Here is a 24,097-nt window from a genome sequence, read left to right as displayed (position 1 = left end):
GGGGGTATTCTCTCAAGCTCTGCGACTCCTGACGACACGGGATATGGACATCTCGCACTTTATCCTACATGATTCGAAGGACATCATAATGATATATTAGCTCTTCTGAAGAGAAATAGTCAAACTAGTATTGGTATCATTGAGTTCATATCCATCGTCGTCGTCGTCGTCGTTGCTCTCACGCAATACACGCCCTCCCAGCATTACCTAGCAGCCATGCTCATGCTTGTCATCTAGATTCCAGATATAACGCTGTGCCTCGCTGGCAATGTAGTTCTGAATGAGGGCGCAATCGCAGTCGGTGTGCTGTAACAATCTCATCTTGAGCTGGTAAACCTCCTGAGTCAGGTCTGCAACGCAGCTCGATAGGTCGCGGTTGACGCGCTCCATGTCTTCCTCGTCCGTCTTGAGCTTCTTTGCGTCTTCCCTCTTCTTGGTGCGGAACTTGTTGGATGCCACCCGATTCCTCTCTTGCACTCGTTTACTGAATCCATCTGCGTCGTTGGGGGATGAGCTACTCGTGGTTTGGCTTGGTTCGGCCTTGCGGCTCTTCGAATCTTTCTTTCCTTCAACTGCCGGACCCCGAGGCTTGTTCTTCCGGGTGGAGGGGGGCCGCTTTGTTGAATTGGACGTCGCACGCTCGGCTGCACTCGGTTTTTGCTGTTCATCGTCTTGTTGTGCCGAGGCAGAGCTGCGACGGCTTGATACGCTCGGGGACGGTTCAAGACATGAGGAGTCGGGCGCTGACGGGGCAGGATACTCTTGCACAGAGGAGAACCCAGACCATTCGGACCCGTAATTGGGAGTGAAGCCGTTGTAAGGGAGATCGCCTTGGTGGTAGTGGATTGCAGGGTCGAGTCCCCCAAATGAAGGGGGAAACACCGAGGCATCCGCTGCCCACCACTGCTCCTGGGGAATGTCTGGGAGGTAGTCAAAGGTATTCATTGTGATGTCGCCGTCGAGATGATCCATAAAAGGAGCTCCTTGGACAATAACGTAGCGAAGATTATCCTCTGTCAAGAAATCAAGGTCAGCGGAGCTGTATGAAGAGGAAGAAGTCGTACCCATTTCCAAGTACCGAAATGACACGCAGGGTGTTATCGAGCCGCGCGGCACTGTTTCAAGGTCGCAGTCAGGCTTAGAAGGTAAGAGTAAGATCAACAAAGACAATGATACTCCGAGAACTGGACAGAGAATAGCTCCAACAGGGGAGGTGACAGGAAGAAGACATGTGTTTGACTACGACCCCGGAACAGATATAGGCATCAGGTGGCAAGAAAATGGCAGGATGGGAGAGTTCAGTTGGTATTGGAGAGAGAAAGCTGTCTCAGCCGACCCAGTGCCAAGGAAACACTGGACGACCCTCCGGGACTGGAGGGGAGGCGGAAGCTCTGCCCGGAGGTGGGGGTTCTACGTAGCAGACCGTTGCGACCCCAGCATGGCTCGAGTATCATTGGTTCAATGGCCTCGGAGGACAAAGAAACGAGGGAGCTTTATGGGGTGGAGGGCGGCCAGCGGGCGCGGACGTATTGCAAAAGCACATCAGCCTTTACACAGTACAGTACGGCTGTTTGGATCACGTCTACTGGACGCTTCCATTCTGGGAGATGGATCAAAATCGTTTGATTTAAACGGGGAAGTGTTCATAGACACGGGTTCCAACAGACCGCACATCCCATGACTTTCTCCTCTTGTTGTTGACACAAGAAATGAGGCCGGGACTGACGAGCTGGTATACAAGGCTTGACAGGTACAGTAGTGAACCACAAGCTCCAAGAAGCTTTGAGCCTGCGGGGCGGGAGCAGTTGGAGGACCCCTTTGCTCTCATTGGTCACTTTGACCCGGACTCGAGTCCGTGGAGCTTGATTCGTGGACCGCATCCGACCCAGATGATTGGCCCCAATGTCTCGAGACGTGCTTCCCTTGGCGTCAGCGGGATAAAGTGATAAGGGTGCGCAGAGTGTGCAGTTTGCACATGCAATGGTGGGATGCAGTGGCAAGGGTGAGGCACTGTCGCTGTTTGAGGCTCCAGCATTCCCTGGGCCCTCATTTATAAATTCTAAAGAGCTACTGCCCTCTTGCTTGAAACCTGTTCGGGATACTCGTGCAAGAGGTGCACCCCTATGGATACGAAAAGAGCTCGAGCTGAAAGATGAAAAAATATTGTCGAGAAACAAGTCTAGCACGGCACAGGTCCAGCCAGCCACGGGAAAAAAGGTGTGATGGCAACGCCATCCACAAAGATCTCTTTGACACATGGTTACACAGCATGATAGGGTTAGTGGCGAGACATCACGGTTTGATACATGTACCCCTCCACTATGAACTCTATAGAAGAATACCTGCATTCACGACTGATGTTGGTGATGTGTTGTCAGACAGGGTCCGGGGTGTAGCTGGCAAGGATGCATTCCTTTGTTGGTACCCCTTTCGCCGACGAGTTGTAGGGATCTTGTTAAAAGACATTCAAAGGTAGAATGTCATTTGAAAAGTTGTAGATATTCGGGGAGATACACTGCTTGGCGCCAGTATTAATCCATATGTTGGGGTTGGTAATATCCTTGCGTCCAATATGCCATTTCCTCATCTCCTGGAATTGTTGTCTTTGATGATATCTCCTCGAATAAACTAGAGCTCACTTGCGGCTCATTATAACACGACGGAGCCTCTCAAAGGTTGAACATAATAATTAAACTACCTGGCGCCGCAGAATGGAAGACTGGGCTGCCTGGGTGCTCTTACACAGCTCTCAACACGCCGCCTGACAGTGATTCACAACACCAACTCGCCCTCCTTTCACCACATCTCTCTCTCAACTCCTCTTCCAAGATGGAACCAGATCCTTCCTGATCATCTCACGCTGAGTCAAGAGGCAAAGCTACTCTCCAACTTGAACCTGACATCCTCATCACGATGGACCAACCCTCCTCCTCCGGCCGGCCTATCAAGAGAGAACCCCCCAGCACACCCGGCGGCTCGATCCTCGTCAGCAGCCGCAGTCCCTCTCCAGCCCCGCGCTCCACCAAACGCTCCCGCGACCGTCTCTTTGCCGCCCTGCAGCTCGGGAACCCGCTAATCCGGGGTCCTCGCACCATCAGCACGGCGGACCACCTAGACGAGCTGGAGTTGAAGCGATGCTTTGAGATACTGCACGCCTGTGGGGCGGCGACTGATCCAAATGCGACGCTGATGTCGACGAGGGATACTATGGAGGGGTTTCTTGATGCTGTTTTTAAAGAGTGGACTGGGAACTTTGAGGATGAGCTTCCGAAGCCGGCTATGGACTTTGTCGTTCGTGAGTTTGTCAGTGTTGGGAATATCTGCGGTAAGAAGACACACTTGGCACCCACACGAACACAGGATAACAGTATTTAGGCAAGCCAGCAAATCACAGCACCTCCAAGTCCTGCGCCGACTCACCGGCATGCACCACCCCTGTCTTTTTAGTCGCAACATACCGCAGCAGACCAGCCCAGCTAGAAGCAGGCTTCTGCATCGACGAACCTGCCCGTAATCCAAACGAGCAAGTCGAAGACCTCTTCTGCCCCATGGAGCGGACAGATATTCGTTGGGAGGACGGCGACTGGCTCGGGGTCCTCAAGAGCGAGATGAGCCGGGCTTGCACTGCCAAGATACACAAGTACAACAAGCATCTGGCGGTGTGGTATGCGAGGAGTTTGGTTAGAGGGTGGGCGATGGGGAGTGTTTCTATGGGAGAGGATAGAGAGGTTCTTGGTTTTTTGGGGAGGGAGTCTGTTGATGCGGTGTTTGCCATGATGGGGAATTGAATCTTGAAACATCGTGAGAGAGCTTACGAGGGCGTAGGGAGGGCATTGGAGGGAAACATCTTGGGGAAAATTTTGCTTTCAAGGGCTGTACCATGGGATAGAGGCATGGTAATGAGACACGGCCAAAAGGCCGAGTGAATGTGATTGATCTAGACTAAACGCCGGGAAACCAGAGTCATGACATGCGTAACTTTTCTTGATTCGCCATCCCATTTAGTCCACTTCCTGCAGATGCTTCTTGATCGATCGAAGCCCATGAGGATGAGGATGATCATGTCCCTCATGATTCTCATCATCTTCGTCATCCTCGGGCCAGTCAGGGAAGCCATCTTCAAACAGGTCCTCCAAAGACTCACGCTTCTTCTCGTCGTTCAGTTTGTCGTTGCGCATCACGGCCTCCCACTTGCTGTGCTCCTCATCAGTCAGAAGGCACTCGTCGAGCAGCTTCTCGAGACCCTTGTGGTTTAGGTTCTCGCCGATAAAGACAAGCTCCTGACGACGATCTCCCCACTCGCCACCCTTCTTGATGTCATGCTGAACAAGGCTGTCAACCTCTTCATCACCAGTGGTATACTCCTCAGGGGGGAGAGTACAGAACCAAGGGCGACCGCCGGTCAGTGTGAGCATGGCACCAGCCTGAGACCACTCTCCAGCGCGGTGAGGTCGGGTAGCAAGGAAGAACTCGCCCTTGGAGCGGAAAAGACGGGCAAAGATGGGGTGCTTGCGCTTGTTGGCGAGGATGACGGGGTTCTCGGGTGTAAAGAGCTCCTCAGAGTCGAGCATGGCATCATCCTCATCGAGCTTCTGCTTCTTGGAGGGGCCATCAACGGAGGGAACCGTCTGGATAGTCGAGTGTGAACTCTGAGGCGAGGAGGGGATAGAGCGCTTGCCCTTGGAGGAAGAAGAGTCTTCGGCGTCTTGGTCAGCATCGACAACTTCATCATCCTCTGCGTCTTGATAGTCAGCCATCTCAAGATCCTCTTCATCTTCCTCGTCGTCTTCCTCGTCACCCTCTTCCTCAGGATGCTCCAACTGCAAGATAAACTTGTCATACACCAGAGCCCAAAGACGTCTAGGGTGAAAAGGACGACGACGAGTGTAGATACAGCTGCGGACAGAGTATTCCTCCGTCTCGGGCTTGGGGGTGAGGACGTTGCGGCCGTTGACCTCGCGGACGGTCATGTCGTGGAGGTCCTGAAGCCAGCCGTAGCCGGACTGGGCGACTTGGAGGTTGAACATGCCAGTGTTGACGATCTGCTTGACGTCGACTTTGCCGTAGCTGGATTCGAGGATCTTGGCGCGGTGGTTGAGCTTACGGATGAGGTCGAGCAGGCGAGGCTTGGTCTTGGCGTCGATCTTGATGGGTTAGTGGATGCGGTGGTGAGAGGATAGGTGCAGCTTACCATGTCGACCTTGTTGAGGATGATGACATCGGCAAACTCAATCTGATCGACCATGAGGTCCGAGACAGTTCGTTCATCCTCGGGCGTAACATCATCGCGACGAGACGAGAGCAGATCCTCCGTGTCAAAGTCGTGCAGCATGGTGAAGGCATCAATGACAGTGACAGTGGTGTCGAGGCGGGCAAACTTCTCAAGACCACCAGCGGCTTTGCTACAAAAGAGTCAGACCAATTCCAGCAGCGAAGCAGGGGAACTCACAGCTGTCGAAGAACCTTGAGCATGTCATCATCCAGACCAGGAGCACCCTCCAACGACCCCATAGCATCCATCTGCTCAGCAAGACGAGAGTCAAAAGTCTCAGCAACTTGCTCAGGTTCACTGATACCACTGCTCTCAATGATGATGTAGTCAAACTCCTGCAGCTGGGCAAGACGGACGAGCTCCTCGAGCAAGTCGCCGCGGAGGGTGCAGCAGATGCATCCGTTCTGGAGAGCGATGACCTTTTCTTGGGTCTTGGAGAGGTGGTGAGTCTTTTTGATGAGGGAAGCGTCGACGTTGATGCTGCAGATTGTTAGTCAAGGTCATGTTGCAGAAGGAGGAGAAAGCTTACGCTCCAATGTCGTTCACGACGACGGCGATGCGAAGACCATGTTCGCTGCGGAGGGTGTGCTGGAGAAGAGTCGTCTTTCCAGAGCCCTAAACACAGTCAGAGGAGAATAAACAATGAATAGAAGCAAGGAGAGGCATACGAGGAAGCCGGAGAGAAGTGTCACGGGCAAAGCCTTGGGAGGGACGCCAGGTTTCTTTGCGCTCTTGCTCTTGGAGCTCTTCTTGACGCGATTCTTGGCCATTTTGACGAGATTTCGTGCGTGCGCTTGGAGAAATCACAAATAAATGACTGTCGTAAATGAAGAAAAGGTGAAGAAGAGAAGGTTGAATTGTTTGCTGGCTAAATATGAGATGCCTCTTCGCCGCGCCTCTGTCTGTTGAGTCGTGCCCATCAAGGTGCTCACGCATTCACCATTTTCCATCATAACTGCCCTCAAATTCGTCTCTCTCTTGCCTGCTATCTTATCTTTTCAAACGAACAATATGAAGCCCGTACAACACGTCTCGTCCAAAAACTCATCAGGGTGGTTGTCCCCAGGCCATCAGGGTGACGCAACCCCGGCTGCAGGTCCCTTGATGACAACTTCACCTCAGCGATTGGTTACTCTCTGCAAGCACAAAGGAACTGTGGGTTAAGTCTAGCACTAAAGGGGTTTGGGGCGTCATGCACGTCTGTGAAAGATGCAGAGCCGCTCGTCGTGTTGAACGCCATGTCGTTGAACCATCTTTGCCGAGTCACCCCGTGGTCAGATTTCGGAGGCGAGCGACTCTGCAAGCATCAGGTCATCTTCCAGGATAATAATTGAGACGTGATAGTTATAGCTGCTCGAATTATTTATGACCGACATCTAGAAATTGTGTGTGCGTGCGTTTGTGAAGCCCTCGCCAGCTCACAGATTCCCGAAAAATGTCATCATTAATCGTTAGCATACTGCCTATTGTCTCCATCTCTCCGACGAGAACCTTGATGTCCCGCTGAGTAATATCCATTGTGCGACAAGACGAGAATGACGCCATGCAACAAGATCTAACGACAACGCACCTTGAACTGTTTAAGATCTGGACTTTTCTTCCTATCCCATGGTGCGTCGTGGAGATTACCACATGGGGCGATTCCTCTATCGCTGTCCATAGCTAGGCCAACATATAAACAAATTATAACCCAACGGCTAGTCTTTTCCTATGATGAGTGTTCAACCGCCAGACCCCCAAGGAGTGCCTGGTCTGGCGTTGGCCGCTCGACAGCCACCATGAGGACTACGCAACGTAACCATTTCTGCAACATCCTTTTACATTTGTCAATGAACTAATCGATACACTTCAGCCAATATAGGGAGGTAACTAGCTATTATTACTATCTACTATTTCAGCACCTCCCACTCAAGGTCCAGCTCATCCTACTTCATTGCGGAATGCACGCCACACCCAAGTTCTGAAAGACAACATCGTGTTTCTAATGAGAACCCAGAGATCAGCCATGCTTTCTTGCATCTGGTCAAACATCAACTTACCAATACGCCAAAGAACCCAACAATCGTTCCATCGGTTGGCTGTAACGTCGCTGTGAAAAAGTCATCCTTTGATACAGCTGAGCTAAAGTCTGGCGGGGTCTGTATGCTTCTTCCATAACTTGTATGGAACTTGCCAGGTGAGCAAATGCCGCGTGATTATTCGAGGGCACAGGTACACTTACAGTCATGGCGAAGGGGAAGCGAGAATCCTGAAACATGGTGTCGACGCCATTTATCCTCTCCCCATTGGGAGAGTCGATCGAGATTTGGTAGCGACGGCGCTCATAGGTGCCTGGATCTTCCTCCGGGACTCGGCCGAAAACGATGGACTCGAGGTTGTCCTTCTGACTGCTGTAATGAAACTCGAGGGCCCAGATGTGGAATTTATCAGCGTAGATTCCGAAATCACAACGATCGACGATCCAAACGACGATTTCAGTGAGATATGGGAGGAGCCCTCCATCAATACCCCCAAATAAACACATCGTGTAGGGCATGTGGCCGATCAAGCGGGAAACACGCTCGTTTTGTATCGGCATGAGCTGTAATGAAGGATCTGGTAGCTCGGGGTACCAGAGAGCAGACTCCTCCAAGCCAACCTTGCTCTTCTCTAATCTCTGCTCAAGACTGCTCACAGCTACCGATACCATCTTCAGAGCCTGATCTTGTCAATAATGGTCTTCAGGGGGGGAGGAGGGACTCACATCAAACCCCCCTTTGAGAGCCTCCACTTGGCCGTTGCATGTGATAGACTTTTTTGGAACGCCCTCATGATCTCCATTCCAGCGTGACGAAACTCCCTGGGCTGAGACCATACAAAGTCCACGGATACCTTGATTGTCCATTGCCACATGAAACCCCATAAAGGGGTCAGACGGCTCCAAAGGCGAATCCCACGTAAAGGCGACTTCGTGCTTGGGGTGACGATATCCAAGCTGAACGGATTTCCCGTCTTCCTGGGAGACTCGGAGGCCAGAAACACACCTCTTCTCGTTGAGCATTACCAATGACGCCCAGACCTTGGATATTTGACCCGAGATGGTCACTGTTGCATCATTCAGTGACCGACAACCCACAGAAAAGATGGAGGTTCCTGGAGAAACACGTGCTTCTGCAGTGTGCCATTCTTTATCGTTGTTTGCCCCCTTGGGGTTGAAAAAGGACTTGCAGAGGGACCCGTGGCAAACCGGCGACTCAAGTCTCAAGATAACCCAGTCCCTGAGCTGGCAGGCCAAATTCCATATTCGCCTCCTGTTCCTGAACGCTGGGTGATTCCTTAACTGCCGCGCTCTGTTGTAAAAGTTGATCCATAGAGGAACCGCAGCTCGAAAAGCAGGCTGTGCGAAAACGTAGTCGAATTCCTGACCTGGCCAGAACCTCGAAAACCAAAACCTCTCTGGGAGTCCAAGATTGGCCATGGCTTTTGAAGCAAGTCGAAGATTCGCAACGCTTTTCGAGTCGCAACGGGTAAGTATCTCGAGGAGGAGTTCAGGAGGCAAGCGGCCGAACGGGTCATTCTTCATCGACGTATGGGATATGAAACCTTTGCCAGTATTGCGTTCCTTTAAAAAACCAACTTCCCTAGAAGGATACGGTCCGCCACGGGTGCCTGTAATATTCATGGGAATATCCAAGGGATTATATCTCTGAAACGTGCCTCCTCGCTTTGGTTCGTAGAGTCTTGCCTCCTCTCCGGGGAGCAGCTTCACGATATCCGCATCGCACCTGACCAGACCATCGTAGTTGTGGCCCCAGTTCAGTATACCGTTCTGCGTTGGATGCGACATGCAAAGGTCGAAAAGAGCCTGCACGGTACGTGGTTCCTGGAACCTGGCGTCTGTTGTGCATAAAAGGTCCCAACATGAGTCATGAAGTGGAAATCCCCAGAGCGGCTGAGGTATCAATGGCGGGTCTGGGGGGTATTTCTCGCCAAAATTTGATTTCATGAGTTCAATCTGCACCGAGCCATCGTCCATGGAGGATTCGGATACGTCGACATTGACCGACTGGTCTAGGGGAATAACATCTTCGAATGGATGCCGTTCCCCAATGCCAGAGATACGTGCGGCATTCCAGTCCTCGAGAGTGGTATATACTAAATGTCTTGGTTAGCAAAAGCCTGAGCAGCCTATTTACTGATGAACTCACAGGCCCTGAACCGACCCATCCATCCTGGTAGATAGTCAGACTCTTCAATGGAGGCGCCACATACGAAGCATGATAGTTCTGTGACGGGCATTTCTTCAACTTGATGCAAGTATCAAAGGATTTTTTACGTCTCGGACTGCGCAGCTTCGCCTCACGCAAGGGCTTCGATGTGATGCTATGGATGCCGTGTTAATGTTATTAAAGTCCTTTGTTGGCACCCCAACGCCATTTGCACCCAATCACATGGTGTTACAATGCCGGCCCGGCCCGGCCCTTGTTCCGGCTTCAGAGCTACTCCTCAGGCTATCAACTGAAGGCCTTCTTGACGTTTACAGCCCTCAAGAGACAATTACTCAACTCGCCGAAAATTTAACGTAATTGCGGTTACAAAGTGTGTTTGCTTTTGTGAATGGAAGGATGAGGAGTTGCATGACCTATCAGACGGAAAAGAATTCTACCTCGGCAAGTAGTGTTAATCCTTCTTCTCTTCGGCCACCTTGGCTATATGTTTTTCGTATTGGGCCATACTGGTAATACCCTTAGGCATACCGTTCGGCATCAAACCCTGCTCGTCCATGAGTTGATTCCTCGTTTCCATGGCCTTCTTCCATGAATCTCTCTCCACCATTCGACCCTGCCAGGCAGCGAAATACGGATACTGTGACCTAATCTCATCGATCGGCTTGGACAGCACAAGCATGTCGATGCGGTCGTTGTAGGGGAGAAACGAAAGGTCAGCAAAGGTGCATTTGTCGCCGACAAGCCAGTCTCTATCTTTGAGAATGCCGTCCAGCACCTCAATCACTCTCAAGACTTGGTTTTCGTATCGTTCAATGGCTGAAGGAATCTTTTCTCCGTGAAGATGGTTGAACCTGGCGTTGTGGATTAGCAGTTGCCAAGCAGGTCATGACAGGTACTCACCATCCAGCTTGGCCAAAGTATGGTCCTTGGCCACTCATCTGAAAATGAAGGTATTGGTTCAAGAGGTGCCTCTTGTGAAAAGTGTCATAGGTGAGTTTCTTTTCCGTGTCGTAGACCTCGATCAGATACTGGACAATTGCCCCAGACTCCCAGAGTGTCAAATCCGTGTTGGGGTCGACGATTGCTTTTGATGTCAGTCTTGAAGTGGCAAACATCATAGAGTGTATACCTGGAACTCGACCATTGGGGTTGAGGTCGGTAAATGGCGGCTTCTTGACATCGTCGTGCTTGAAAGACTTGAGCTCGTAAGGCACTCCAAGCTCGATCATGATGGTGATGACCTTGGTACTGTCAGTTTATTGAATACCATGTAGCAAGGAACTCGCCAACCTTCCAGGCATTCGGACCAGCAGCTACAGCTTGTCAGCATCACTCTCAGCATCAAACTTGAGGCGTCATCTTACGGGTCAACCAAACGGTGATGGGCTTCATGATGGTGATGTGATTGTCGATGAATGGAAAGCTAGAGGGTGGTGACGAGAGGGGCATCAGGGTAAATATGGAAAAGTCACAACCTTTATCCGAATCGGAGGTCTAGGCATGCTTCCGTTCTTGCTCTTAGCGCTTACACTCGTCGTCGCAACATACGCCGTCATTTGGCAGGGTAAGTGATCCTCAGTGTCAGGGGGTGGGCTTGGCCAACTTCTCGGCAATATGCAGAGCCGAACTGGTCCTGGGATCCGTCTATGAGTACGTTTATCTCGAAAGCTCAAGATTCGAATACCAAAACAGTCATTGACTCTGTCTTTCATGCTCACTGCTCTGCTCTAACTCTATAATGGAAGTTCCTAGTTGGCAGGCAGTGAAGTGTCGATTCTTATTCCCCGATGGGGCAACAAAACTGGCACCACATACATAGCCGGTTTTACCGACCCATCGCTTATCGTCAGCTCTTGAAGATGTTGCTTACGTGTCGTGCGTAGAGAATACCTTGCTATACGCCGGTAATTCGCGATCTTTGCGAAGGTGAGCCTATATCCGCAACCGAGGTTGAAAGCTCTACTTTGGGATTCTTTGCCGAATCCTTCATAGGCCATATTTGCCTACAAGTATGCGAGGGTTGAGGGCCTAGGTTGGACAGCACGGCTACCTCATTAACTCGCCTTCTTGAATTTTCCCTTCTCCCTCACGAGACAGCACCGAACGAACAAACCCGTCTACGTGCACATGCTCACAACGTAGCCATATCAATTCTTTCAAAGCGGTACGTTCAGGTTGAGCTAAAGAAGCAGCACTAAAACGCCTTGTCCAAAGACCCCATCTAATTCCCCCTGGTATATATGTCACGCATGGTTTCCATCCAGGCCAATGGTCTCAAGAGAATGGATGATAGGAGGCAAACGGGGCGGCGAATGGGATTGTGGATGGTAACCAAATCAAGAAGCTAGGCTTTCACATCGAGATCGGTTTTTCTGTTACCGTCGAAGGCAGAAAGGCCGTTTTCTATATCAAAGCCAGGGTCAGAGGCTCGGTTGACTGGGAGAATCATCACTATCATTAACCCCCTGGTGCTATTGCAGGATGGCAGGACGACGCTCATGAATGTATTTGCCCAATTGCCTGCCAACCAGCGTTTCCCACTGCTTTTTGGGCTCCTTATCAATGCGTCATGTGCCTGGTCGATGTTGCCACCTAGTATCAGGTCTGTTCGATAACCCGGTAGCTAGACCATAAACAAGGCATCCAAAGATGCCAGGGCAGTGGATTATTGCATCACCAAAAGTACCCATAGAGGTAGTGCAGAAAACCGACCCTAAACTAGCTTGTGTCGATCTTGAATCCGGCCTTGGGCAAGGCCATGCAGATGCCCTTGAGGCGTGTCGAGTTCTCACAGCGCCACCTTTACTATCAGCAACTGCACGACCACGGCAGTCTGCAGTAGCGTGGAATATGACAGCTCGCTAACTCGAGCTGACACAAAGCACGTGCTATCAAGACCATGAACCAGAAAGCTTCTACATGACGAGCTCCTAGGGCAGATGGAACTTGATGGGCTATCGTCGGTGTCGCTTATGCATACGCCTTGTTCGCATCTCGAGTTGTCAAATCGCCGACATGCAACCACAACGACGCGCGTGCACCGTCATGGAGGTGCTGCAAGAGGCTTCAAATGAACATGAACAAGCACGCAGTGCACCACGAATGTGCGTAAAGGGCGAAATAACGACAGCCAGAGCCGTCTTGAACGCCGTGCATCTTTTCACGACCCTGTACACTTCAAGCCCAAGTGACCCTGCAAACCAACAACGTTCTACAAAATCTCACCAGGGCAAAGAATCTCGGCACGGATTAACATTACAAAGAGATAAAGAGGTTGCATCGGTGCCGCAGACGTCGATCTCGGTTCGGTTCCTGTGAGGAAAGAGGTCTTGAGATGCAGTGCCGTGCACATTGAAAATTCTGTACCCCTTGGGGCACAACCCTGGAACCCCATCCCTGGCCATATGCAGGGTTACGTGGTGCCAACCAGTGGGGGAGAGAACCCTCCACTGTGATGAGTGAGAGCAGTGCGCCATCGTGGATTCGTGAATATCTGGATAATGCGGTCGTCGGTGGACCCGGGATCGTATTCAAGGCCTGGATGTTGGGAAAGAAACGAATGGCGAGTTGATCTTGTGCAGGTCAATTTCAGCTGTGCTTGGATTGTCGTATTACCTGGTAGTGGGCGCCTGTTTGAGCCGACTTGGCAATCCTCAATAATTGCAATAAAACGAAACATCTCGGTGTCGGATTGAAGTGTGCCGAGTTCAAGTTGAGTAAATGAGGCCATCTCACGATGCAAGAGTCCCGTGAGCGAGTTGGTCGAGAACAAGACAGAAACAGGTCATGTTTTAGCGCGCGAGGTGACACCCAAATCTTGACTTGACTCACCGTCGGGTGAGGGTAGAGAACAGCGCGGTTAAGTTATTCCAAGCTTGAGATACAGACCCTGGACCTTGAATCCACCTCTTACATCACTGACTCAATCGAAAGCCGATGACGCACATTATTTACCGGGGTCGCAGACATATAGAGTTTTGTCTGGGGGTTGGGGAGTATCATCTTGATCAAGACTGAATAAAATATTCACGGCGATAATGAAAGAGAGGCTGTGTTGGTGGTGGTTGTGTCTCTGGTGTGTGATGAATGCGACATACTGATGCAGGTGACAGAGGCCTTCTGGTGGATTCCATCAAAGCGCGCAGAACCATTTTGCTCCGTGGCTAGCTCAGTCTCGATTGAAGAGCACGCCTTGTAGAGGAATTAAATAGCCATCTCGAAGCGTCAAATGGGAATATCTTGCTGATAAATGAGGCGAAATGTTGGATGCCAATGGTTAATGACCCGCTCGAATGGTGGCCTCGTCGCTGAAAATTTCATCACAGTGGAGGAAAAAGGATGGATGGGTGAGCTGGCAGGTGCACCCGACACTCCTTCTTTTCTTGATGGAAGAGTCTGGCCCTTTTAAGCCAAGCTATTCGTTAAATGCATCTCCCGTCAGTCCACACCCATAGTGGACCTTTTCTCTTGGAGGGCCAACCCCCTCGAGAATCCCTTCTCCAATCACTCAACACAAGTCACCTCAGCCTCGCCATTTCTTGAGACGAGTCGCCTCTGTGTCACCACCTCGCAGCAAGAACCCAGCATAGCGCAGCATAGCGCAGTGCATCGCAGCGGGCCACCGACAGGCCAGCGGCTGCCGTAACGAGGCCAGAGACTCGGCGGCAGGCGACTGCAGGGTGTGGCATCGCCTCCCACTGGGCGCCAGGCCACGTTGGGCTGCACTGGCTGCACTGCGGAGCCTGGACATGCACCCTCAGAAGCAGGGGGGTGGCCGGTTCAGCACAGCCCAGCCCACAACCAAGGCCGCCGTAAGGCAAACTCCAGCCAGTTCAATTGGGCCATGGGTCGATCGATTCAAATAAACCCCTCTTGCCTTTTTTCGCCGACCTGACCTCACACCTGTCTGTCCTCCAAACCTCTGTCCGCCAACTGCGTCTGCCTCCCCCGGTATCCGTACATGACCCCGACGAAAGGCTGAGGTCAGCTTCCCAGCTGCAGCGATGGATCCCTTGTCCGTCCAAGCGAGCGTCGCAGGGATCGCCACCGCGGGCGCCGCGCTTGCAAACACGCTGTTCCGTCTCGTGAGGACAGTTCGCCATGCGCCCAGGGAGATACAGTCGGTCGCTATCGAGATGTCGAGTCTGGCCTCGACTCTAGAGCACCTTCACGATGTCCTCGCTACCGGCGCGTCTTGCGCGAAGCCGTCATTCCTCCAGGGCGTCGAGGCCGTCGTCGCAAATATCACGTCGACTCAAGACGAAATTTCCACAATGATATCTAACGACACCATTTTTGAAAGGCTGCGGTGGATGAAAGCTGCCGGTATCCTCTCTGATATCGAAAAGCACCGAGTCACAGTAACTCTGCAGACATCCATATTGTCTGCAGCCATCCTTGTCAAATCCACAACTACGTACGTTTAACCACAGGTTGCATCCGCAACTCACTTTGTCTGATATGTCCCTATCCCTAGCAGACACTCTTCAGCCCACGAACGGCCCGAAAACAGGTTCAGGATACAAGCAGAGAGTCTCATTCAAGCTGGTCAGGTTTCACTAGAACACGACAACAGATACACCAGGATTTCACGACAGAGGGCTCCCAGCCCCCCATTTCGGACCACCAAACGATTACCAAGTCCTGTCCGCCGTTCCGAGATACCAGGACATGTATGGCCAGAGGATCTTTTCGACCGTTCTGGCGCACCAACGACTGGAGCTCGAAACCCATCTTCGCCTTTAGAGCGACGTCGATCCTCTCGCAGGTCTGTATCAGACACCGAAAGAGAAGAAGCAGATTATGCCGATGCACGAAGTTCAAAACCAACACCGGACCACAGCACCCGTATTCCAAAGAAGGCCACAGTGAGCGATGCTGGTGAGGAAGAGGGGGAAGAAACTCCGGACCAGGGCAACGAAGCAGATCTGGAAAACGACGCATCAGATGAACCCAGACGACGGGGTTCCAACGGAAAGGTTGTGCAGCTCGGTCACAATTTCCGCGTTCGAGGAGATGCAGCTACGTTTTTGTACAATTTGGTCTTTCAAAATCAATCACCAAGCCCGGGAGATGCCAAAGAGGAGCACAGTTCAACCGAGGAGGAAGGATGGACAGGATTGACTTCGGAAGACTCCGAACAAGAATCTCGATACTCGACACGACATGCGAGCAGACCACCACGAGAACGACCAACGCCACCGGAGCCGGAGAAGGCGGTGGACAATTTGCTTCTGAAATGGACTTTGTTGAGCGAAAGGGAGATTGAGAAAGGGGCCAGCGAATCAAAATCACCAGAGAAGGAACATACTCGTGAACGGCCTTCGTATGGAAGCAAGGAGGATGACGATTGGGGAGAGTTCCTTCGAAAGGTAAGCCAAGACACAGGGGCACGGGCTGTGTCACCAGCCTCTAACAAAAACCAGCCTCGCAAGTCCCAGTCCACTCCATTCTTCAGGAACACTGGGGGTATTCCAAGTAGTCCTGAAGGCGCAAAGAGTGTGAGACGAATAATCCGACCAACTCGATCCGAGACTCCTCAGGCAGGCATCTCACCGGGCAACCCGTTTTCGAAGCCACCCATGGACCGGCCCCAGAACAGATACTCGATGCCTTTTGCACATCCATCATTCAACACCAGCGGCCCCTCTGTTCATCCCCTGGGAGGATTTGGACCCAGGGATGTTCCGCCGCCGCCCTGGGCTCAACCACCAGCATTCCTCTTCCCCAGACAACCAGGTCAGCCTCCCTATGAATCAAGCTGGCGTGACAGCCGCGAACCGAAAAAGGAAGAATCAAAACCGATCAAGGGGCCCCTCCAAAAACCAAACATTGTGATCCTGCCCTACGCCGAGGAGACCGACTTTGAAACTGGCGCCTCGACACCTGATCTTGACATTGCTTGTCTCGGCCTTACTGTTGTGCGGCAGCGTGAAGAAGCTGTTTGGAACAGTGATGAGTTTATCAAGAAGCACGGTATGCCTGGCAAGGCCATCATGGCTTCTCTCGTTGGAGACAGATCAGCATGGAACGCCCATGGTCTCGACCTCGCCCACACATTGATGCGGGGACAAAACACCAAGCTCATCTACGTACGAGGCAATGGTAAGTCAACATCTCAAAGTGATCAGAAACATGCTTACCAATTAGAACTCGGAGAAACGTGGTTTATGAACGAGCAGCCCGTCTTCCTGCAATTCTACCACTGTGGATATCTACCACAGTTCTACCCAGCCAGGCAGTCGGACGAAAAGGCGCAGAAGGAAGAGTACGTGGCCATTGGAGAGGAATGGGCCAGTCTTGAGGCTCTGAGCCAGCTCGGCCTATCAGTCAAGGGGCAACAGGAGGGGAGGGTCTTGCTAGATCCTACCACTACATGGGTGAGTACTGTTCACTCCTTCAAAGGATTTCACTGACAAATCTAGTCCATGCTCAAAGAGCTGGCCACTACGACACTGCAACTCAGATGCATGAAGCAACGACGACAGTTTACATCCACATTCTACAACTCGATATCCTTGTTCCGCAAGACGCACGGAGAAGTTGAACCTGAGCCCGAGACGTTGGATACTCTAGAAGAGGAGCCCCAGGATACGACAGTCACGCCACCACCAGAGCCAGTGGTGGAACCGAGTACACCAAGCACGCTTACCACGCAAAGTTTCAGGATATTCGACTACGAGGTGAAGGACGAGGAGGAACCTTCAGTCCCTATACGGGCTCGTAGTGTGGCAGAATCACACCATGAACCGCCCCAAATGTCGACAGCCCAGTCGACACGCTCAGCTCCACCGCCTGTAGTTCCTCAACCCCCACCTGAGCTGGATCAAGACGACAACAGATCAGACATGTCATCTGAGACGCTTCTATCAAGATTCGTCCGACGGTACAAACCCAAGAAGAAGCAAAGCCGCCATCCACTCCGGAACCGCCACGATGTGTCTCAGACGATAGCTGAGCATGGAGGCAGTAATGACAAAAGGGCGCCAACACCATCCGACTCTGGTATTGGAAGTTCAGTAGCTTCAGCCCGACCCTTGTGACGTGAGGATGATTTGAAAGTCATGTACTATTAGCCAGCAGGGGGGAAGGAGTTTTATGACTTTTTTTTTATAATGACACGACGTAATGATGAATGCAACTAAATCCTTTTGACCAGAATAGCATGTGAAGTCACCGGGTATTAACGAGGTTCTTAGACCTTGTATGAAACCCCAGCAGCAGATCCTTCTCGCTATTTGAACCAGTCAGTCATCCTATCCTTGCGTGACATGCTCTTTGGGCGAACCGACAGCCCTACCAGGGTCACCCGGCATACATGCCAACCCCAGACATTTTACCTTGTGAGAAGTCGACTTTTCTACAAGCAGCTATGCAAGAGAAATCCCTTGCATGGCTATGAATCCTATATCGGTCTGTCCGCGTATAGGGCCACTGGTGGCGGTGAGGCATTCAACAATGAAGCCGTGCATCTGCTGAAGGAGAAGGATAGCTGCCGCGCAGATCAAGTGCAATCGTCTCCAGATCGTCAGTTCCGGCCCGTCCGAATCATGTTTTAACAACCGACCAAAAAGAAAAGTGGCCAATAATATTAATGTAAGCATCCTTGTAGGCCCCTTAATTGTCCATCCTGACTTGGACCGAAACCCATGTAATGATCCGGGCGTCCCGCGCGGGAAAACCAACAGGTCGGAGTTGATTGACAGAATTACGAATAATCAAGGCTAATCATCCTTTGAGAACATGTAAGAAGAAATCCTTCAAGGACGAAACATGGTCGATCCGTGCATATAGTACGACAATCAACCGAGAGCTCGTATGTCAGCCAACCATTAGAGTCCAAAACAGAGGGCCAGAGTAGTAATGCAAAAAGGCCTGGCGCTTTGTTTCGCCATGACCCTGGCAGATTCCTGAAAGGATTCGGTTAACCCCACTGGCTGAAGAGAGGAGTCGTAAAAACATGATGCCACTTGAGAGGAGGCGGTTTCGTTGAATCCTTGGCTGAATCCTTATAGGATCTACCCAATTTCGATCTATCGTTGCAGTCGACATGCCATTGACAGGTTGATGACAAGGGTTAAAATACTTAAATACGTCTAGTCCCTCTGCTAAACTGTTTCTTCACTACAAGACTTTAACAAATAACCATCTACCTCCTTCAACCATTTCTTTCATCATGGGCATCAGCATTATCCGCTCCCTGGCCGCAGTCCTCCTGCTAGCCGGCGCCCAAGCCGCCCCGGCAGACGCCGCCCCCTCGCTGGCCGAGCGCGCCGTCTCCTTCCGCGACGACTTCAACACCTTCAACACTGCCAACTGGCGCTGCGAGTACACCTGCCCCGTCATCGAAACCGGCAAGGCCCGTTTCCGTCTCAGGTCTGGTGTCCTTCCCGACCGTGAGGGAAGCTGGTCCAAGGCTCGATACACGGGCAAGCGCTTCACCTCTGGAAAATTCACCGTTTCCTTTTCTCTTACCGAACGTCCTAAGGAACCTGTTTGGTGGGGTGTTGCTCTCTGGGATGATGGTGTCGACGGCAAATTCAACGAAATCAACTTTGGTTACACGACCAATGGCCAAACCTACTCCGATACTCAACTCCGCTTTGAAAGCGCCAAAGAGGGTGTTGATGACTTCCGTAAGATCGACACAGGTGTAGACCTGTACGATGGAGAGTACCACACCGCGACTCTCGAGTATGACGCCAACCACGTTGCGTTTTACTTTGATGGAAAAAAGGTTGGGGAGATTACTGATAAAAAGTTTATTCCTACCGCTCCTATGGACTTCTTGCTTGGTCCTCGTCTTGTTGAGGGTGCGGGTTTGGCCAAGGGATTTACTGAGTCTATTGATTGGGTTGAGATTGAGGGTTAAGCTGGGCTTAAGAGATGTGAGGGTATTTTTCTTTCTTTGTTATTTTTCTTGTTGGATAGTTTTTAGATGTCTTTGAATACACACCATGGCCGGCCTTAAAAATTGAGTTTACATGAGGGAATGTGTGAATGTGTCCGTGATGAGGGCTTGTTATACTAAGCCCAACTGAAGCACAGCATCTTTTCTCACGATATCTGTACACCCAGTCTGTCTTGCACTCCGGCATATATGCTACGCCGCAGGCATCACCCAGATCCTTGGCACCGGCATGTTGGTTTGTTTCTTGAGTTACCCTTGTATCTCCACTGATCCTCCATCCCGTGGCTGTTGGTTCTGTTACCGTTCTCGTATAACACAACCTTACTTAGAGAACTCTATCAAGACGACATGCCACTAGATCCATGCTTCTTTCCCCAATTCTTCACCTTGACGTCCATATCCCATCGGATAAACACCATGACAATCATGATGATCCATGATAGCAACGTGTTGACAAGTCCTGTCAACCATCCACCACGAATAGCACCTCCCATTACACTGGTCATGACAAGCCTGATAATAGTGCTTGTGGCAACCAACTCTTGTCCGCTCTCCAATCCCGCAATTGCACGACGAGCACACTCTGTTGGCGTAAGAATCTGATCACCTTCTTCCAGCGACTTGGTCACATCCGTCTTGACTCTGTTTTCATCCTCTAGGGACTTTGTCTCCATCGTAGCCGGGAAAACAGTATGAACGCGTACCCGGGGTTCATCAGGATGCGCACCCGCATACAAGTTCATCTCCTGAGAAAGAGAATCAGAAAGCGAGCGAATAGCAGCCTTGGAAGGAGCATAAGGCGTGAATCCAGCAAAGCTAAAGAAAGAAACAAAAGAACCAGTAAAGATGATGTGTCGATCTAGCAGTGGGCTTTTCTTCTCAGGAGAAGTCGTCTTGGTGTTCCCATCAATAGCAGGCCTCAACCAAGCATTCAAAGCCGCATGCGCCATATACGCACTCGAAAAGTAATTGCTATCCATCATGGTCTGAAATTGCTCAACAGGCGTATCAACAAACAGACTAGGATGCGCGCTTCCACTGCAGCACCAGACAATATCTGGCGGGTTACCGTCATTCCAAGCTGTGGCTTCGGCGATGACGCGGGCACATCCAGGGGCTGTGGTGACGTCGGCTTGAAGATAGTGAAAGCGTTGATCATCAATTGACAGAGCGCATTGGGAGATTTGATCGATCGCGTCCTTTAGGACGGCAACGTCGCGTGCTGCGATTATAATGTTGGCCCCTTTTGCTGCGAGCTGACATGCAGCGGCGAGGCCAAGACCACGAGAGCCGCCCGTGATCAGGACGGTCTAGAGAGTGTAAGTATAGATGTTTTAGTTCATGAATGGTAGTACTTACCCTCCTCGCGACGGGAAACTGATTCTTTGATAGAAATGCTCCCATGGTTTTGAGATGAAGTTGATGAGAGAGACGCGTGCCAAGCTGTCAGCATCGAATGCCAACGCGTACTAGGCCGAAACAGGTAATCAGACCATCTTCATTGGCTGCATTCAACGTTGAATACCTCAATTACTTCAGAGAGAGAAGATGCGCTACAAGGAGGGATACAAAAGTGCTAAGACTAGAATGATCTGATAGGATATCAGTACATCTCCAGCAAATATCTACGGCATCTTTCCCTAAGTAGTCGGGCGTAAACTACGGAGTCAACCGCGGAATTAATACCGGCCTGTTACCCGTTCTCAAACCCATCACCTTGCGATAGCCGATGAGATCTGCACGTTTCGATCCATAAACAACCCTTTGATAATTAGCATCTCCACCTTCATGACAGGGGCCTCTTCCTTCCAAGATCTGAGTTCCCGTCTTTGTTCCCTCCCTCTTTCATTATTACCTCAAACATCTTTCGGTTTTGGCAAAAATGTGGCTTGCATACGCCAAGATGCCTTCACTCTTGGCTCTCGTCTTCGCGGCTGGCGTCGTCTCTGCTGTGGATGTCGTCTATGTGACTGATTTATCTATCTACAGTTCTCTCGCAAGTCACCCATTACTTACTATCTGTACTGGGTGCTGACTTTTGACAGGCACCTTGCGCTGCATCCGCCATCTCCAACAACATCAGATACCAAACTTTTAGCAAACACTGCTCTGAGTCAGTGACAGACCTTCAATCATGCATCTGCACAAAGCGATTTGACGATGTATCGACCACCATGTCTTTAATGATTAGCGTCACCTGTGGTTCAACAGCAAGCGAAGATCAAGCATCTGCATCTACGGTGTTGAAAGCATACTGCGATCAGGACTGGAAAGTGGAATTTCCAAAGCCAAAGCACCCCGTGTCTTCGTATATAGAGGAGATCTCGGCAATGACGGAGTTGGCGCCTTGTGCGTCAATACGCTTAAGCGGGATTGTAAATCAACAGGTTACTACCCTTTGCCTATCCCCCAATTTCTTCAGCTAACACACATCAGACTGATGCCATCTGCCCATACTTGGCAACAAACCTCGCACCCTGCGTATGCGAAAAGAACCAAAACTCACTCCGAGTCAGCGAAATGATCAACACCGGAGTAGGACAACTCTGCTCTTCAAACAAAGACGACGTCAAATCAGCCCAATCCATGTTTGCAGCATACTGCGCCATGAATTCAGGAAAAACATCATTTCCAACAGCTTCTCCTCCTCCGGGCGACATGTCGTACTACGTCACCAATCTTCCTCAGTATTCATCCCTGGAAACTTGCGCGCAGCTGTGTGTTGATATAGCAGCCATGTATCAGACGAGCACATTTTGTCCAGGCGGTCCACAAGCTCTGGCTTCATGTCTTTGTCTCAAGAATTCAGTATCAAAGGCAGTTTCGAGCACGTTATCCTGGGAGATCAAGAACCGATGTCACACAAACATGCTTGATAACTTGTCTTCTGCCAATGCTGTTCTCGACTACTATTGCAGCGCAGTAAAGGGAGAGGTTACAGCCACAGGGATTGCGGTTTCCCAAACAGAAAGCGCCAGCACGAAAGCTGGTTCAGGATCAATGGCCACGGAGACAAATAGCCCTGACGAATCAGAGTCCAAGTCCAAGGGCCCAAAGGCTGGTGTCATTGCTGGTGCTACTGTTGGTGCAGTCGTGGGTGTCCTCTTAGGAGGTGGCCTTGTCTTTTTCTTCATGCAAAAGAGAGCTCGCAGCAAGAAACAGGTCAATGGCGGCAGTCTTCCAGAACATCATTCTGAGGAGAGGATTCAGAGGGACGATGTCCGGTTGGACCGGGTTGCTCCCAGTGGCGATGAGATAGCGCCTCCGCCGTATGAGGAGGGGCCTTCTGGGGCTATGTCAAGCAAGAAGTAGATGGTTCAATATATTTAAAGATTTTTAGGGTTGTATGACTTGGGGAGGGGGGACATGAGATGTCACATCTCGTTATGAAACTTATAACATCGTCTCAGGTGTAACCCCCTGTTCCCCAAGCACAACTTGACAAAAATGCATCTTATCACAATTTTCTAATACAACGTTTCCAACCGATACGCGATGCACCTACATAAACTTGAGTATCTAGAACTAAAATAAGACTCGGTTAGCTAAAGGCAGCTCAGATCTGCGGCCTGGACGCAACCACAACTTAACCGCTGTGCCGCACACATCAAACACGCACCGACGATAACGAACCAACGGGCCAATGAGGGCTCGGTGACAAGTTTCATTCTGCGCTGCGCCTTGCTTCACTTTCTGCAGTTGGTTCAGCTTCCAATTCAGCTTCGCCTCTTTGCTTTTTTGGCCTGTATTTAGTTGCACGGCTGCTCTGGTGTTGCTTCAAGTTTTTTCTTCAATCATCCTCTCTCAACTCTACAAGTTCGTTAACTATTGTCTCACATTGCTCTTCTCCATCATGACTTCATTCTGGGATCCAGAAGTTCTCCTTCATATCACAGATGACCTTCGAAGCAAAGCAGGCGAGATCAAATGCCTTGGGAAAAACCGATACCATGCGCGATGCAATTGGGACGTCCCCGAATCCAACCTGTCTGAGGTTCGTTCTTTGCTCAAGGCCATGTCCCAAGTCAAGCCCGAGTCCGTCACAACCGAATCACTACGAAGACTAGCCAGCCTCTGCCTCTGCGTCAATTACCACTCGCACCAGCTAGAACAGATCGTTCGTCATTGGACGAGGGTTCTTAAAACGGCAACCCAGCACCACCAGAGACTTCTCGACATGGAGAATTCTTCGTCAGATGAGGTTCAAACTCTTCAAAGGGGTATTGCGCTCAAGCAGGATGAGTGCAAAGACTTGAGAAAGAAGCTGGATCGCGAGATTGCTTCCAACACCAAATCGAAAGACGAATGGAAGGATAGATCGAGTGAGATGACGACCAGAATCACTCGTCTCGAGCAAAAGCTCTCCGACAGTGAGCACCGCCTCAAAATCACCGAGTCTGCCATGTCGGATCAAGAACAAGCAGCACAAGCCCTCCTTAAACAACACAAAGAGGAATCCGCAGCTCGCATCAAGGCAGAAGAGATCCTCCAATCAAAGCTCAAGGTTAACGAGGACAAACTCAGGAGTGTCCGCGAGGAGAACAAGAACCTCGTTCAAGAATTGGCCACGGCGTGCGAATCGAACAAGGTAGAAAAGCAAGCATGCCAAGATGAGATCAAGCGGCTCAAAGCGACAGAGCAAGACCTTACCGAAGAGCGTGACGACAGAGATGCCCAACTAGAGCAGTACCGTGCACAGCTTGGTAA

At 50.9% G+C, this 24,097-nt stretch overlaps 9 protein-coding genes across 9 annotated transcripts; 4 read left to right on the top strand and 5 right to left on the bottom strand.

The window, feature by feature from the left end:
• Positions 1-207: 207 nt before the first annotated feature.
• NECHADRAFT_88249 (uncharacterized protein) lies at positions 208-1,068 on the bottom strand (the record flags this gene model as incomplete). The annotated part of the gene is made up of 2 exons (XM_003043476.1): positions 208-1,013; positions 1,065-1,068. 2 exons carry the CDS (start codon positions 1,066-1,068, stop codon positions 208-210), a joined length of 810 nt encoding a protein of 269 aa, XP_003043522.1.
• Positions 1,069-2,913: 1,845 nt separating this feature from the next.
• On the top strand, positions 2,914-3,788 carry NECHADRAFT_54791 (uncharacterized protein; the record flags this gene model as incomplete). Its single annotated transcript, XM_003043591.1, has 2 exons — positions 2,914-3,325; positions 3,376-3,788. The coding sequence occupies 2 exons, from the start codon at positions 2,914-2,916 to the stop codon at positions 3,786-3,788; spliced, it is 825 nt and encodes a 274-aa protein (XP_003043637.1).
• A 213-nt stretch (positions 3,789-4,001) lies between these two features.
• On the bottom strand, positions 4,002-6,042 carry NECHADRAFT_54697 (uncharacterized protein; the record flags this gene model as incomplete). Its single annotated transcript, XM_003043475.1, has 6 exons — positions 4,002-4,595; positions 4,725-5,144; positions 5,192-5,402; positions 5,450-5,752; positions 5,802-5,887; positions 5,941-6,042. The coding sequence occupies 6 exons, from the start codon at positions 6,040-6,042 to the stop codon at positions 4,002-4,004; spliced, it is 1,716 nt and encodes a 571-aa protein (XP_003043521.1).
• Positions 6,043-7,131: 1,089 nt separating this feature from the next.
• On the bottom strand, positions 7,132-9,550 carry NECHADRAFT_102232 (uncharacterized protein; the record flags this gene model as incomplete). Its single annotated transcript, XM_003043474.1, has 5 exons — positions 7,132-7,253; positions 7,312-7,440; positions 7,494-7,970; positions 8,016-9,406; positions 9,460-9,550. 5 exons carry the CDS (start codon positions 9,548-9,550, stop codon positions 7,203-7,205), a joined length of 2,139 nt encoding a protein of 712 aa, XP_003043520.1. The 3' UTR covers positions 7,132-7,202.
• Positions 9,551-9,860: 310 nt separating this feature from the next.
• On the bottom strand, positions 9,861-10,872 carry NECHADRAFT_73170 (uncharacterized protein; the record flags this gene model as incomplete). Its single annotated transcript, XM_003043473.1, has 5 exons — positions 9,861-10,331; positions 10,381-10,564; positions 10,610-10,721; positions 10,771-10,793; positions 10,845-10,872. The coding sequence occupies 5 exons, from the start codon at positions 10,870-10,872 to the stop codon at positions 9,932-9,934; spliced, it is 747 nt and encodes a 248-aa protein (XP_003043519.1). The 3' UTR covers positions 9,861-9,931.
• Positions 10,873-14,483: 3,611 nt separating this feature from the next.
• On the top strand, positions 14,484-17,522 carry NECHADRAFT_54776 (uncharacterized protein; the record flags this gene model as incomplete). Its single annotated transcript, XM_003043590.1, has 4 exons — positions 14,484-14,896; positions 14,957-15,247; positions 15,323-16,859; positions 16,905-17,522. 4 exons carry the CDS (start codon positions 14,484-14,486, stop codon positions 17,520-17,522), a joined length of 2,859 nt encoding a protein of 952 aa, XP_003043636.1.
• A 1,133-nt stretch (positions 17,523-18,655) lies between these two features.
• Positions 18,656-19,351, top strand: NECHADRAFT_88243 (uncharacterized protein; the record flags this gene model as incomplete). The annotated part of the gene is made up of 1 exon (XM_003043589.1): positions 18,656-19,351. The coding sequence occupies one exon, from the start codon at positions 18,656-18,658 to the stop codon at positions 19,349-19,351; it is 696 nt and encodes a 231-aa protein (XP_003043635.1).
• Positions 19,352-19,728: 377 nt separating this feature from the next.
• NECHADRAFT_98034 (uncharacterized protein) lies at positions 19,729-20,794 on the bottom strand (the record flags this gene model as incomplete). The annotated part of the gene is made up of 2 exons (XM_003043472.1): positions 19,729-20,700; positions 20,750-20,794. The coding sequence occupies 2 exons, from the start codon at positions 20,792-20,794 to the stop codon at positions 19,729-19,731; spliced, it is 1,017 nt and encodes a 338-aa protein (XP_003043518.1).
• A 641-nt stretch (positions 20,795-21,435) lies between these two features.
• Positions 21,436-22,702, top strand: NECHADRAFT_54603 (uncharacterized protein; the record flags this gene model as incomplete). The annotated part of the gene is made up of 2 exons (XM_003043588.1): positions 21,436-21,777; positions 21,827-22,702. Coding segments are annotated over 2 exons (1,218 nt in total), but the record flags the coding sequence as incomplete, so codon positions are not given.
• Between the last annotated feature and the right edge of the window lie 1,395 nt (positions 22,703-24,097).

This window comes from Fusarium vanettenii (assembly GCF_000151355.1).
Source record: "Fusarium vanettenii 77-13-4 chromosome 13 genomic scaffold NECHAsca_28_chr13_5_0, whole genome shotgun sequence".
Lineage (NCBI taxonomy): Eukaryota > Fungi > Ascomycota > Sordariomycetes > Hypocreales > Nectriaceae > Fusarium > Fusarium vanettenii.
The sequence above is the reverse complement of the archived record's forward strand: the minus strand, read 5'-3'. Positions and strand labels throughout refer to the sequence as shown.